This window comes from Osmia bicornis, chromosome 9 (genome assembly GCF_907164935.1).
Source record: "Osmia bicornis bicornis chromosome 9, iOsmBic2.1, whole genome shotgun sequence".
NCBI classification, from domain to species: domain Eukaryota; kingdom Metazoa; phylum Arthropoda; class Insecta; order Hymenoptera; family Megachilidae; genus Osmia; species Osmia bicornis.
Window position 1 is genome coordinate 3,247,143 of NC_060224.1, and position 13,796 is coordinate 3,260,938.

General features: G+C 38.1%; 2 protein-coding genes across 10 annotated transcripts in view; one reads left to right on the plus strand and one right to left on the minus strand.

Annotated features, from left to right (window-relative positions):
• LOC114872070 (MICOS complex subunit Mic60) overlaps positions 1-13,796 on the plus strand; it is a 92,063-nt gene that overhangs the window by 62,629 nt on the left and 15,638 nt on the right. For 2 of the 8 annotated variants that reach the window (XM_029178837.2, XM_029178838.2), the window contains exons 2-11: positions 1,171-1,295; positions 1,663-1,748; positions 2,040-2,108; positions 2,316-2,528; positions 2,601-2,686; positions 2,833-2,940; positions 3,031-3,241; positions 3,316-3,727; positions 3,817-3,951; positions 9,666-9,894. In XM_029178837.2, the coding sequence (XP_029034670.1) occupies positions 1,242-1,295; positions 1,663-1,748; positions 2,040-2,108; positions 2,316-2,528; positions 2,601-2,686; positions 2,833-2,940; positions 3,031-3,241; positions 3,316-3,727; positions 3,817-3,951; positions 9,666-9,894 (1,603 nt within the window). In that variant the 5' untranslated portion in view covers positions 1,171-1,241. Of the gene's footprint in view, positions 1-319; positions 393-1,170; positions 1,296-1,662; positions 1,749-2,039; positions 2,109-2,315; positions 2,529-2,600; positions 2,687-2,832; positions 2,941-3,030; positions 3,242-3,315; positions 3,728-3,816; positions 3,952-9,665; positions 9,895-13,796 lie in introns of those variants that run through there. The other 6 variants (XM_029178834.2, XM_029178842.2, XM_029178836.2 and 3 more) reach the window with 5 other exon arrangements.
• Positions 59-1,242, minus strand: LOC114872072 (39S ribosomal protein L35, mitochondrial). Of its 2 annotated transcripts, none has more exons than XM_029178847.2 (4): positions 1,124-1,242; positions 683-797; positions 458-598; positions 59-390 (listed from the first exon to the last, which is right to left on the minus strand). In XM_029178847.2, exons 1-4 carry the CDS (start codon positions 1,152-1,154, stop codon positions 159-161), a joined length of 519 nt encoding a protein of 172 aa, XP_029034680.2. In that variant the 5' UTR covers positions 1,155-1,242; the 3' UTR covers positions 59-158. The 2 variants fall into 2 exon arrangements, with proteins under 2 accessions (XP_029034680.2, XP_029034678.2); XM_029178845.2 differs by having other exon boundaries at positions 683-839.

Sequence of the window (13,796 nt, forward strand, 5' to 3'; positions counted from 1 at the left end):
CTACTTTCTTTACATTTTACTAGCTGCACGATGTTTGGTCAGAAGTGAAATAATTAAATCTGCATGAAAAGTTTTCAATTTATTGAACAAATGCATACATTTTCTGCAATTATACATATCTTTTATGAAGATTTCTTATTGATAATTTACATCTTCATTCAAGGTGCTGGATATTTTCTTGTGTAAGGAAATTCCTCACGGGTATGATAAGGTGCGTATGGATCATCGACATAATAATGCGGCCTTTTCCAATACATCGTTACCATCTTATCTAATAAAGTAGATTGTGTTGCATTGCAAAATACATGTGACTTTCCTCTCCTAAGCTGTTTCGTATTTTTCGTCCATTTACGGCTCTTTCGTCCAGCTATAGTTCTTATCCATATACCCCTGTAAGTAAATAAAATATATAATGTAATGTACAACAGATATAACTAGCATCATATTCAAAGCTTACCAATTTAATCTGTAAAATCTGTCAATAACAGCTGATACAGTTTTTCTTTTACCCTTCTGTCTAGAAAACTTTGTAACTGTTCTTACAGGGGTTTTCATAGGTGACAATGATGGAGGAACAACACTTCCTATGTGTGTTTGGCTATGAATTTTAATTTGATTATAAATAATATTTCATACTGGTACAGTGTTATGTAATATATTGCACAATGAACAGTATCCATACCTAAGTATTGCTTTCTGTTTAATGTCAGCAACATTATTCCAATTATTAGTTATTGAAGATAAAACACCAAAGCATCTTTGTTGTGTATTTGCAACAGTTGGAAGTTGCTTAAAAACTAAAGGATTTATAAAATTAACATTGGTATGTGCAGCAATTCCTGTAACAAGTAGATATCAAATTAAATCATTAGATTTTATTCAATTTATATAGTTCAATGATCGCGCCAATAGTTACAGTTCCATGGCATTCCTTTTGTCAGAAAACTAAAATGGTTCGCTTTATAAACTGAACATAACCTACAACCCACGGATTTTGAAGCATTGTCGTGCAATTATTTGTCAAGTCTGAATAAATGATAGTTTACAATGAAGCGATTAAACTGTCATTTAATTTAACAAAGTCGGGCATTGGTGAATCGTCTAAAAAATTCACGTTACATACCTCGAATTGCGGTACTAACAATACGCAACATTCTTCTTTTCGTATAGTTCCGTCGGTAACCAGCTGTTTTGTGCCGTCGTTCCCTTTTCCTTTGGCTGCCTGACCGGCCACCCGAAAGATGTTCCGAATTGGATTAAAATTTCCGTGCAACGGTCTAAATAGGGTACGTAAAGTAAGTAAAAAGCAAACGGTTATAATTGTGAGAACCGAGTGTTTTTTTCATTACATGAATTTAATGAAAGATAACGAAGAAATTTTGAGAAGTACCAGTTCACTATGTGCTACTAGATGTTATTGTCGAGACGTCTCTTCTCTAATAATTTTTAATATTTCGTTATTATTTATTATTCTGACAAGAAATAACCCATAGTTTATGTGAGGAATTGTGGTTCTGTTATAATGACGATGTTTTCACAAGTTGTCAGTGAATATTCCTGTGAACAAGACCAAGGTTGTTGCCCACCTCATGTGACAAGATGGCTTAAATTTAGGAGCTTACATAATTCCAGACGGTTTCACTGCCACCGTTGTCGTTACAGGTCAAAAAACATGGATCCTCCAGACTCTATTTGACAACTAGGTGTTATGAGACACGTGCACGAGTTAAATGTGAGCCTGAATGGAGGTGAGTGAAGGAATTTGTTGTTTTGTTTGATAACACATTTTCAGGATTGTCAAACTTGTCTTTACTTAAGTCGTGTCTAAAGAGAAAGAAGCTTTTAATGATTACTTTTATCTGTACCTGATTTAATACGTTTTAAATAATAATTCTGTTACTGATTTGTGGGTTAGGTTTTGATTAGGTTATGTTTTTTTTAAGTAGACTTGAGTGTATAGTCATATAATTTTTATTAGACTTTTGAGTATTATATCGATTGACAGACGAATATTTTATAAGGATAATTAAATGTTTTAGGATTTTCAAGGATGTCAAACTTACGTCCAGATATTCTGGACATAGGTATTCGACTGACTCATCAAAAAGGTAGTCAAAATTTAAACCTAAGAATATTGTGCTGTTGTATTATATAACAAAATTATATGCATGCCCTATATTTGAATTTGCATCCATTTGACTTTCAGTTTTAACTTCAAATATATTGTTTAAATTTTGAAGGTGTCTTAATACATTTTTTATTTATGTATTTTACAATATATCTTCATCACTTTTTAATGATTTTTCTTATCAAAGTGAGAAGAGTCGAGGCTCAAAGACGCTGTTAACCTTGACTGCTGTAGCATTAGGTGCATCAGGAATATTACTGTATGCAAAACATGATCCAGAATTCCGTGCCACTCTTGAAGGATACATACCTGGCACAGACAGAACCATTCAGATCATCTTCCAGGAGGAATCATCATATTTTGAATTTATACGTTCATTCTTTGAATCACTTAAACAAACGTAAGTTTAAATGTATTAAGCAACTGTTTAAATGGGGTAATCAAGAAATAGATTAAACTTTTGTGTTTATAGAATAATAGATGCAGTTTTTGGAGGAAAAGCAGAAAAAGAATCAGGTCAGAGAAAATTAGATTGCAAAAACGTTGAAGATTATATACGTGAGCTCCCTTACTAATCCCTAAACATTCCTCCTTGTTTATTTTCTCTTTTAGTTACTAAGATTTTATTGTACAAAAAAAAGTAATGTAAATAAAATTATGTTATTTTGCTTACTAACATTTAACAATCACAATGTGTACTGTAGCACCAAAGCCAGCTTTTGTTCCTCTGGTTGACAAGAAGGAACCACCTAACAATGAACCTTATACCGAAATAAGGTTAAGTAAAGAGAAAGGAGAAGAAATTGAAGTTGGTATGGTTTTTTTTTTGTAGTATAGTTTACAATTTTATATAATAAATTCTATGTCTTATTCCTTCTACTAATCGTATATATTTTTTTTAGTGGCCGAGAAACCCGCACCGCTTTCTAAGGATCTACCTGATGAGTTAATGCCAGAAAATCTGGTGGAACTAGAAACATCGTCTGGTGTGACTGCATCTAAAGCCATTGCAGCTTATCAAAAAGCAACATGTGCTATTCAAGAATACAATCAAGATGTTATTAAAGTCGTAGAAAGTGCTGATTCTTTACCTGGTAGCGCTGTTTGGAATAGGTATTATTTTTCTGCATAACGTCGTATACTTTTCCCGTTCGTCTGTCTTCTAATAAAACAGTAAATAATTGCAGATTAAAAGAAGCAACAGAAAAGAGGACAGTAGCCGTTAAAGAGGCAGAAGAGAACGCTACTATTGCATTGAAATCGCTCAAGAAAATGTACAATTTAATCGATGATCCTAAATTCGATGCACCGTCGCATATGAAAACGGCAGCCAGGAGAAACATTAAAAAAATTATGGACGACGTTGATGAGGCGAAGAAAAAATACGAGAAGGAAATCGAAAGCGGTAACATCGCTGAACGTTATTGGAAACAGGTCAAAGCCGCTCGTGAAAATCTTAACGATGAACTACAAATACTTTTTCCGGAAATCAATATTCACAACAAAAAATTGGCTATCGATGAAAATTCATTTGATTTGTTCGTTTTACACATGTACAACAAAGTAATCAATCTTCAAAAGGAATTGGTGAAATTACGGGTAAATAACACGGTTGTCTCTGTGTAATTTAAACACACTCGAGACTTCCGAGCGCGCGTGTTTATATGTCTTTGTTTATTCCTCTTCAGACCGTGCAAGAGAACAGACTGAAAGCAGCGCTCAGGTCGACCGGTGATACGGCAAGCCAGGAGAAATTGGACGAGCTGGTGTGTTTGGAGTTGGAAAAAGAGAAGCTGATCATTCAGGACCAATTCAACAAAAAGGTAGGTGCATAAACTTTATCACCGTTACTCAGGGAAAACTAGAGTTCCAACTTTTACTTCCCAATGAAATATGTACGGTTTCTGGGAACGATATCGTGGTCGCGTTAATTCGTTTATCGTATATCCAAATGAAATAAAGCAAAACTTTCGGACAAAAGCGAAAAAGATTCGAAGCACGAGCGCAGTTATTCTCCTGATACTGTCGGGAAAGTTCGAATTTACGATCTTGCACGCATTGCTTGTTTCGAAATTATACGGCGAACTTTTTAGGGAAAATAACAGATGTACTATCCTAATAACTCTTTTGGGAAAGAATGAAACGGTTCGCCTTTCGAATCTCGTATCAAGTAAAGTTGAAATTAATATGAAGGATCGAATCGATATCTTGTCTCATGAAAGCAAACACCGAGCCGGGGGGGAATGGTATGTGCACAAGTGGAGGTTACACTTTCATGGTACGAATAGAATTTGAAATTGGAAAAGCCTCGTGTACACCGTCACAAAGGCATTATGTGTGTCTACACATGGGGTGTGGCGTATCCCATATGTATGCACGTGTATGTATATCTATCCATTTGGCACACCAAGAGAGAGAGAAAGAGATGGATGGAGAAAGGGATGGAGGGACGTTCCTACCACCCTTCGGGCTTTTTATCTATTTCCATTTGGCTCGTTGCCAATATTTCGCCAGTGCAAGGCAATATTATCTCTTTAGACTAGCCTTGTGGTATATCCGGCGTGTACGCGTCTAGTCACACCGAGAGATATCCTCGCTCAGGAATCACTATGACTTACTGTCGTCATAGTTGTCTGATTCCACTCGTCTTTTGCCCTCAATTCCATTGGAGTCGCGGCGTATCTATAGTTAGTTCGTGAAACAAATTCGGGACGAAACTGTCCTGATTTCTCTGTTCTGAAGTATTTCGTCGAGGTCCACTTCTCATGTCGGACAGTTTCGGATTCACAATGTCCTTTTTTTTTTTTCTCTTTCTCTAAAATTTTAGTAACGTAATACCACCCCTTGGTGTTGCCAGAGTTAATTCTGAATTTTCTATTTTAAATGTTTCACAGCAAATTCCTTTGCACTTGTCAGTTTGTTAAAATTTCAATTTTATTTTTATTTTTACGAATCAGTAATGACAGGTTGAGCAATTAAAGCCTGTACGATTAAAATCCGCCGAATAACGGAATCGTTTCTGGTATGAGATACGTTTATTTAATTTATTAATAAGCCGGATTTCGGATATGATAATATTTGCGAATGGTAATTCGTGTTCGGAATCGTGCGCGTTTAACATAATATCCAAGTTGTTTCGCGTTTAAGTACGATCGATGATAATTTCATCGAATCGTTGAACCGTGTCTGACGAACTCGAAAAAAGTTTCCTTCCTCCCCGTCGTTTAAGAATTTTATGTCGAAATGATGACTTCAGCCGTGAATCGATGGAAAAGTCGTAAAATGGCCGGGGAATCGTAAAAAGCAACGGGTGATGTAAAAATCACCGTCGAACAATTCTAGTGCTTGGTAAAAAGTTTACGAGATCTTGACTTGATTTCAGCGAAAGCTCTCTGAATGTTACTGATAGATTGCTTCCTCTGAAAATATTTTCGTTCGCCCATCTTTTCAAAATGTTCAACAGAAAAATGTTCACCATAAAAGAAACGGAAGTTGAAAAATTCGAAGGTTTTAACGATGAATTTTCAAGTTGAAAGGAAAAATGACCGCGTTAAATTGTTCGCGGATCAGCGAGGATGAGTTACCTCATTAATATTTAAAAATGTTCCCTCGTAAAGTTTAATAATTACCCCCATTACATGGGTGGTTTATCTTGGAGTATTTTCTTCTTTATTCCGCGCCAAAATGGGACATCTTTCATTTGAATAGGAAATTTCTACGGAAATTTTTACAAAAATTCACGTTGCACAGGTAAGTTTAAGGATTCCTTTGTCGAGGATAAAATTGACATCGTCCGGTTCCTTTCCACGCTAAATCACACGCGTACGCTCAAGAAAGGATTCAAAATTTCGAATCACAAAGCGGAAGTGTGTTTGCATTCTTTCGCGCGACCTCCACGAAAAACATCCCTCTCGATGAATTAAACATTCGCTCGGTTCGGATTTCAACGTTGCTCGCGTTTTCAGATGGAATACGTTGCATCGACGATGCTTGACTCGCTCATTTTTTACATCTGAAAACGTCATGCAAGTATGAATATACGGGGGATCTTTATGCAAACGTGCTTTTATATCTATATTTTCGAAACATCAAATTTATTTATCGCAAATTTTGAATATACAATGCGAAGTTACATTCAAGTACACAGAAATATGATCTAACAACATAGATAGATAATTAATATACAATGTTCCTAACTTTCTCAGAACAATTAACGTAACTTAAATTATTGATCAAAGATCTATAAACACACGCCATGTAAAAAAGTTTATTTTCGAGGGGGTAAAAAAATTCTTCGACGTCGAGGGGGTTGACGGAAACGTCGGACCTCGGTGAAAATATTGTCCGACGCAGCGTCGTCTGATCGGCGAAAACGTTCGCGTCCGTAAATCGAGGAATTCCCATGTTGCAGGCAGATGTAATCGAACGTTTTCGATCTTCTGCCCCGCGAGAGAAGCGAGAGATATCGATTCCGTGTGCCTTCTGGTCCCATTACGGGTCCATCCGGACTTTACGGCCGACGCGTGGAATAATTTAAGAGTCGCAGCGAGCTGCCAGTGTGGCCGATAAAAATTTTCTACCCGCTAAACGCGATTTCAATTCGAACTTTGCCACCTTCTTCCTCTAATCTTAACAACGCTTCGATCGTTTAAACTGTCCAAGTTAAGCTGCACTTTGTTACAACGCTCCGGCTGAATTATTGCCGAACAACCCCCCCATTGCAACCTTACTTTTATTGAATGCAATTGTTTGTTCTTGTGGGAGAATTTATTGGTTCTTAAAGGTGTAACCAGTGATGGATATTCCAAGTTATTTCTCGTTATTTTTTAAGAAATACAGGGGATTCTGGTCGCTTTGAAAATGTTGACTTTTAAATCTTAGTTAATTGGTAGCTTGCAAAAATAATTATCTCAGGAAATAAAGTGAGGTATTTAAAAAAGGATTTCTTTGGAGAATTTGAAATTGTCTCGCAAGCTACTTACCCTGTTATGAATTCCTCCAAGGGAATCAGATTATCGCAAAGATTAGATCTAAATCGACGAACTCGAGAAAGAGCGGAAGCTGCAAGAAACTTGCAATTATCTAGCTTTCTAATTAAAGTTCATAGTTTCTTCGAATGCGACTGAGGAGATCAGCTAAATTAAAAGCGAGGTAGAAAACTTTCAGCAGGTCGAAATTCTGTTTCCCATTTTCGAGAAATTAAATGTTAAAAATCTCCAAAATAAATGTTGTTTATTGCACATCACCGGACGGCTGTTTCCTTTCTCTGCAATGTTTCTCTATTATATTTTTTATATTAAGTTAAAATTACGCGTTTTTACATTAAAAGGAATGGAGAGCGATATATTCTTTTTCGCTATGGATTTATGTTACAATCCAAAATACAAATTTCAATTTTAGTCTGTTTAAACAAAAACGACGAACGCAGAGAAAAGCTACAGCTCGATACTAAAAACAATACACTTATCAGAGGAAAAAAAAGCAATTTTGAAAGCATCGTTTGAACAATCGAGCTCGATTCATCGTAACGCAGAAAGCCCTCTCGATTCCGCTCGAAATTTCATCGAGGAATTCAACTAATCCGGCGTCGAGTTATCGCGACAGATGGTCACGGACACCAGGCTCCGACGGTTTTTGATTTTTCAAAACGGATTAGAGAACGATGCGACGGATTAGCATCGTTGGTTCGGCTGCTGGATCGTTTTCACTGCGCGTTAAAAATCGAGCTTTGTTCGCGTCATTCTGTTCTTCCATTTTTTTTTTCACTTCTCTATCGCATCGTACGCGTCCAGTCGTTTTCATTTAATTTCATTTCTCTCGACGCGGGACGGTGTCAAAAATCATATTTCATTTCTTCTTTTTAATAAAAAAAAAAGAAGAAATTTTCTCCTGTAACTCTTTCAATTTCGCCCGATATTTTCGTTCAAATTGGATCAATGAAATTTTCGATCGGCTCGTAAATCTACGGTGAACCAGTAGCCTCGGTCACGGTTCTGATCGCACAGTATCGGTCGTTGGAAATCGGCTATCCTCTTAACGATAGCTTATCGTCGCCTTAATGGAAAATCCAGGATAACCGATCCTCGTGATGCGGATCCATCCTGGATTTGCTCGTGCTTTCCATTCCGTCGGTTGATGTTCGCGAACGTGTCGTCGATCTCTCTTACTCCCTCGCCCGTAGCTTGTCAAGTTAGCCAGCTGTTAATTATTGACACGACGGCTTCACAGGCGACGCAGAGACGATTTAACACGGTGGGATAGCTTGCGAGACCGGCTGGAACACAAGGATTCGCAGGCGTATACAACGTATGCAAAGCACTTTGCTCGTAGAAGGAGAAAGGTTTCAGATTAGAGGAAGGTTCTACTTGGGTCACTTGCCAATAAGGCCGACTTAAGAGGGGATAATTAATCAAAGTCTCGTTAAGCTAATGTTCCGTACAAGCCACCCTTACACCGGCACCCTTACCTTTCAATCCTTTCAATCTGTTCTTTAGAATGAAATCCTGAAAACATTACGACTGGTTTGGAATTTTTCGTTGATTCCTAAAGTGGAATAAATTTGATTGATTTTACGATTTAGAGAATTCAATCTAACTTGAAAAGAGGATTGGATTTAGTTTCTTTCTTCTGTTTTTATCGAAGATCGATGGGAGGAACATGGAGTGAAGAGATTCTTGGAATCCCACGATGATTGATTTCTGTGACAAGGGTAACAGTTTTCTTTATTTTATCTACAAATCATTAGTCACCCTTTTTCCCGACAGGATTCGTCCATTCGTTGTTTTTCTTCAGTTTTTTCATGATCGATAAAAGAAAAATAATTTTTAGTAATACCAAAGGGGTTAAAATGACTGGTTTCCAGTTTCTTATTTTAAATTATAAATTTTAACGAGGTATTTTTGTTGAAATGTTATATTAAATTATGTTTCATCCTTTATCTATTTAGTAATCGAAATTATTTTCAACTTAAAAATAATTCTGCATCAAACGTCGTTAGTTCTAGCGCTAAATTTAATCTAACAAAGTCACGGTTGCCAAATATTCGTAGATAGAAGTGTTTTTCATATTCCTCCTGAGCTTAGTAATTCTGATCCTGTTGAAAGACTCTTCTCTACTCTTCCTCGGTGTCTTATAAACTCGAGGAAATAAGACCGGTGTAGTCAGCCCAATCTTCAGCACGAAAACAACGTGAAACAAAAGGAGCGAGGGTATACGGGCAACGAAAGAATTTCTCTCTGTATACAGATTTTTCTTCGTCGTTTTGTCCGCGAAAAACTTGAAGCTGTTGTTTTGTGCTTGTTTACGCTCTCGTTGCCGAAAAGGGTGTCTTGAAATATAAAGGGTGGTTTCCTCGACTGTCACACTTTGTCCCACATCGTTGAGGTCTCGACAACTTTTTCCACGAAGCTTGTTGAATCTTAACACGACTCTGGACAACCGAAGAATATTTCTTCAATAGGAAATGGAAGTTCTCGTTAAAATAATGATATAATTAATGAGATATCGAACTGATTGGTTCATTTATTTTTGATTCCAGTTACTAGAGGAACAAAAGAAATTCGATGAGGATATGCGACGACAGTTGAAGCTTCAAGAACAGGTTCACACCGACCATATTCAGGAAGTATTATCCTTGAAGGAACAAGAAGCGGAGAGGACGTTGAAACAAACGCTTAGCGAGCAGTCCGAAGCGGATGCATTGAAGCACAAAGAGCAGCTTGCGGCGGTGGTAGGCAGGTTACAAGGTCTCGAAACAGCCTTGAAGGGTGAGTGATTTTTATTATATTTATTTCTTTAATTCATCTATTCTCCAAGTTCTCGATTCGCCATACTCCATCGCCATTATCCTCGACAATTAAAGCCCTCCTCGAACCGTACCCTCTCGTTGCCGCTTCAATTTAAAGAGTAATTTCCCGTTTGTCCGACTCTATTTTCCGCTCGCCACAGCCACAAATCTCCGTGCGGTGGACACGCCAGGCCGAGTAGTAAATGTCCGAGAAAGGGGTAGTCTTTGTCCTGAAAGGCAGGAACTTCGAGTTTTCTGCTTTGTCGTCATACTCCATTATTTCCGTCGTTGTCTCTTAATTACACGGCAAAAACCTCGCGCCTTAAGTATCCCGCTCGTGTCCACCGGGGGTTAGTTGTTCACGACCCGACGTTTTCACCGGTCCAACGATGCCTTCCACGATTCTCATTCGCTTTGTACATACCGAGTCGGAAGTTTAGATCGGACGAAAGATTAAACAGCGTTTGTTACCTCTTTCGGGAGTGCGGGTCCCCGGGGAACAACGGCGCCTGCGAAATTAAATTCGCAGTCCGATCCTCGATTAAATTCGCTCCGGTTGTCTTCTTGCAACTACCACCCCCGATAATTTTAAACGATTCGGTGGCTCGAGATTCCCAACATCTCTCCTGATTTTGGTAAATATGCATAAAGGGTTAAACATCTTCGATTCGATATTTTGTAGGAGGGGTGTTCTAAGTAATTTCTTACATTAGTTTACAAAATATAACAAATCAAAATTTGACAAAATCAAAATTAATAGTCATAGATCGTTTCTTTTTTTAAATAAAATAAAATAGGTACAAATATACCAGTCGTTTAATTCTTTATGCAATTCTAAGCAACGCGCTTAATAAACTGCACATGAAAGATCTAGTGGAACGTAAGGAACTTCCGATATCTTAGGAGGGAAAAAATATTATACGATTTCCAATAGGAAGTCCCGAAGGGCGCTACGATACGGGAATATTAACCGAGCCTTCGGTACGGTCACGTACGAACCACGGCAACATTTCCATGCTCTGTTTCTTTCCGGATCTTGGCGGAGTTATAACGGCAATAAGCAAAACGAATTTCTCAGAAACTACTAAACCCTCTTGGTTTAACTTCGTTAACGTTTACGTAGGTACTTTACCGTGCTTTCCGGCCGAGAATAACAGTTTCTTAATACGAACACCACTTTTCTGGCCTTTTTCTGCTAATTTTCATGATCGGAGGAAAAATAATTTTGTTTTTTGTGACAGGGAAATATCGGATAGATAGATGAATTATATTTTTCCGGCGGGGTGAAAAAGGATAAAAAATAGTGAAACGAACGAAATTTTCTAAATGACTCGGTGTACCAGCCGCGCAGAACGACAAAAACACCGGCAATAAATCCGTGGGACGGTATAATGGCGGTGTTCCGGGGTAGTTCTCGTCCGAGAGTGAGGGGTTGATAGTTCCCTGGACAGTTGGAGAGTGATAAAGAGACGGGAGACAGGTGGAATGAGGAATTGTTAAGGGGTACGGGCCGGCTCGTGTCGTGGTTTTACAAGCTCAGCAACGAACTAACATATGCAGCATGGGCCGCAATTATAACTTTCAGCATTCGTCTGTTCGCCGGGGATGTTATTGGGGGTTGCTGCGAACGCTGCCGTTTAAGAGTCGCTGACGGAGAGAAGTCTCTTTAAACTTTTATCTTTTTTACTTTCTTCGAGGCACTGTATTCCGGCTTGATTATGAAGAAGGATCTTAAAACTTTATTTACCGGGAATAAAATTTTATTTGCGACGAGAATTTTTCTAAATTGCGTTTCTCAATGGCAAATGAAAATTTCCATTGTCTGATATTTTAATATAAAAACATTCCACGTTGGACGACTATAGGGTAGTAAATGAATTAAATATTATTTTATTATATGTGATAAAACAACCCCCGAAACCGAGTGTTTTTCTTTATCTATCGGGAATAAAATTTTATTTGCGACGAGAAACTTTTTAAATTAACTGCTTGCATTTCTCAGTTCCATTGTCTGATATTTTAATATAAAAACAGTCTACATTGGACGACTATAGGGTAGTAAATGAATTAAATATTATTTTATTAAATTAAAATTAAAATATCAGGAGAAATTCGCAGGAAAGTCATTCGATGGATGAGAAAACAGCCCCGAATACCGAGTATTTTCCCGAGAGGAGCCTCGTATGACCCAGTGAACGCGTTGTTTTCGCGTCACAGCTTCGTCGATCCTCTTTAAGCTCGCGTTTCGTGTTCGTCCAGATGACTTGCCACGCGAAAGGAAGGAACAGGACCGAGCTAGAGGCAGATAAGGGTGGAGGAGGATTCTGGGCGGAACTGTAAATCGTTGGGAATACGGCGGGGAAAGCAGTTAAGCGTGTATTTCCAAGTTTTTACCCTCGGACTGTAAAATCAGCATCGCTTGGAAAAATTGAAAAGAACATCGGTGGTTAAATAAGAAGATTGCTCGTAAATCACCGTAACATTCTTTATTAAATTACTCCGTGTAGACTTCTCGTTGAAATTTTCTTCCAACTGCTTCTAATTCCATCTTCGTGTTTTTTTCTTACTTGATTAAAAATTCTTTCTGGATTTTTATTTTCAAAATATCCTGCAACTTTCATCTATATGCCGTTTTGTACAGACGAAAAAACCAGGGAGGAATTTTTCACTTTCGGCTAATTCTTGAATTTTTCATGTGTTTTGCAATTTACCTACACTCCGATGCGGATGTGCAATGCGGGTTGCGTTACATATTTTCCTTGGAACAAGGAATATATTCGCCACCGTTTAAAATTAATCGTCGTCGAAAAGCAGGTGGTAACGGTCTGCTTTAATTAGAGCTCGTAGCTCGCTTCGACTATGAATAATTAAATCGAACAGGGTCAAGATTAAGTAACTCCGAAACCTTGGAAACAAAGATGCATCATGCAAATTTCAACGATCTTCGATCTTTCTTTTTTCCACCAAATAGTTGTCCCGTTTTTTCGAAATAGGATCGTGGGAATCGAGTGACGGAATTTTTACGGTCGATCGGATAAATCCTAGGCGAGGAGGATAATGGCCCCCTCGCCGTCCGATGGAAAATCAAAAAGTATGAGTCAGGCCGCGGGCGAAATTGATTGGCCCGTATCGACGTAGATTGTCGTATTCTCCCTTTATGACGTGCCCGCGAGAACCAGAGTGACGTTTATTGCTTGCAAAAATGTTTTTACCCTCCTCCTTTTCGCTCACCCCCTCGCGTCACATCCTGTCAACGTCCTATCTGTCGACGTTCGACAGCCATCAACGATATCTTTGTTAAAAGAAATAATATTTCATATAATTTTCTTATCGCGTTTCGGACGATAAAGTCAATTTCTCATCGCGATGACATTAATTTGTCAAGAAAATTGTAATCACTATCAACGGGGATACGAAGGTACAAATACCTCAAGCTTCGTGTACTCGGTACACGGCTTCTGCACGCTAACGTATACTAATTAATTACATTCATTATACCTATTAGCGACGCTCTTGCACGGCGCAGCATCAAACGATCTAACGGACGACGTGTTCAGGATCCATGATTCCAGCCTTTCCGACATGTAACGAGACAAGATATTAAACGCATCTCGTCTTGCTGACGGTTAACTTCGTTTCAATTTATCTCCTGTAAAATACGACCGTCTAGTCTAATTAAAAACAAAAAAAAAAGAAAAAGATAGTTTATGATATATTCGGTATTAAATTATAACGAGTGATGTATGTTATCTTTCGACCTAGATCGTTGAAAATTTCTGGTCCCAGAGGGACACACTGGCAATTCCTTGCCGCTCTTTACCCCGTGCTACGCCGATTAATTACGCGAGTAATTAAGCGGCCCGTGTCCAGAAATTACGGCCA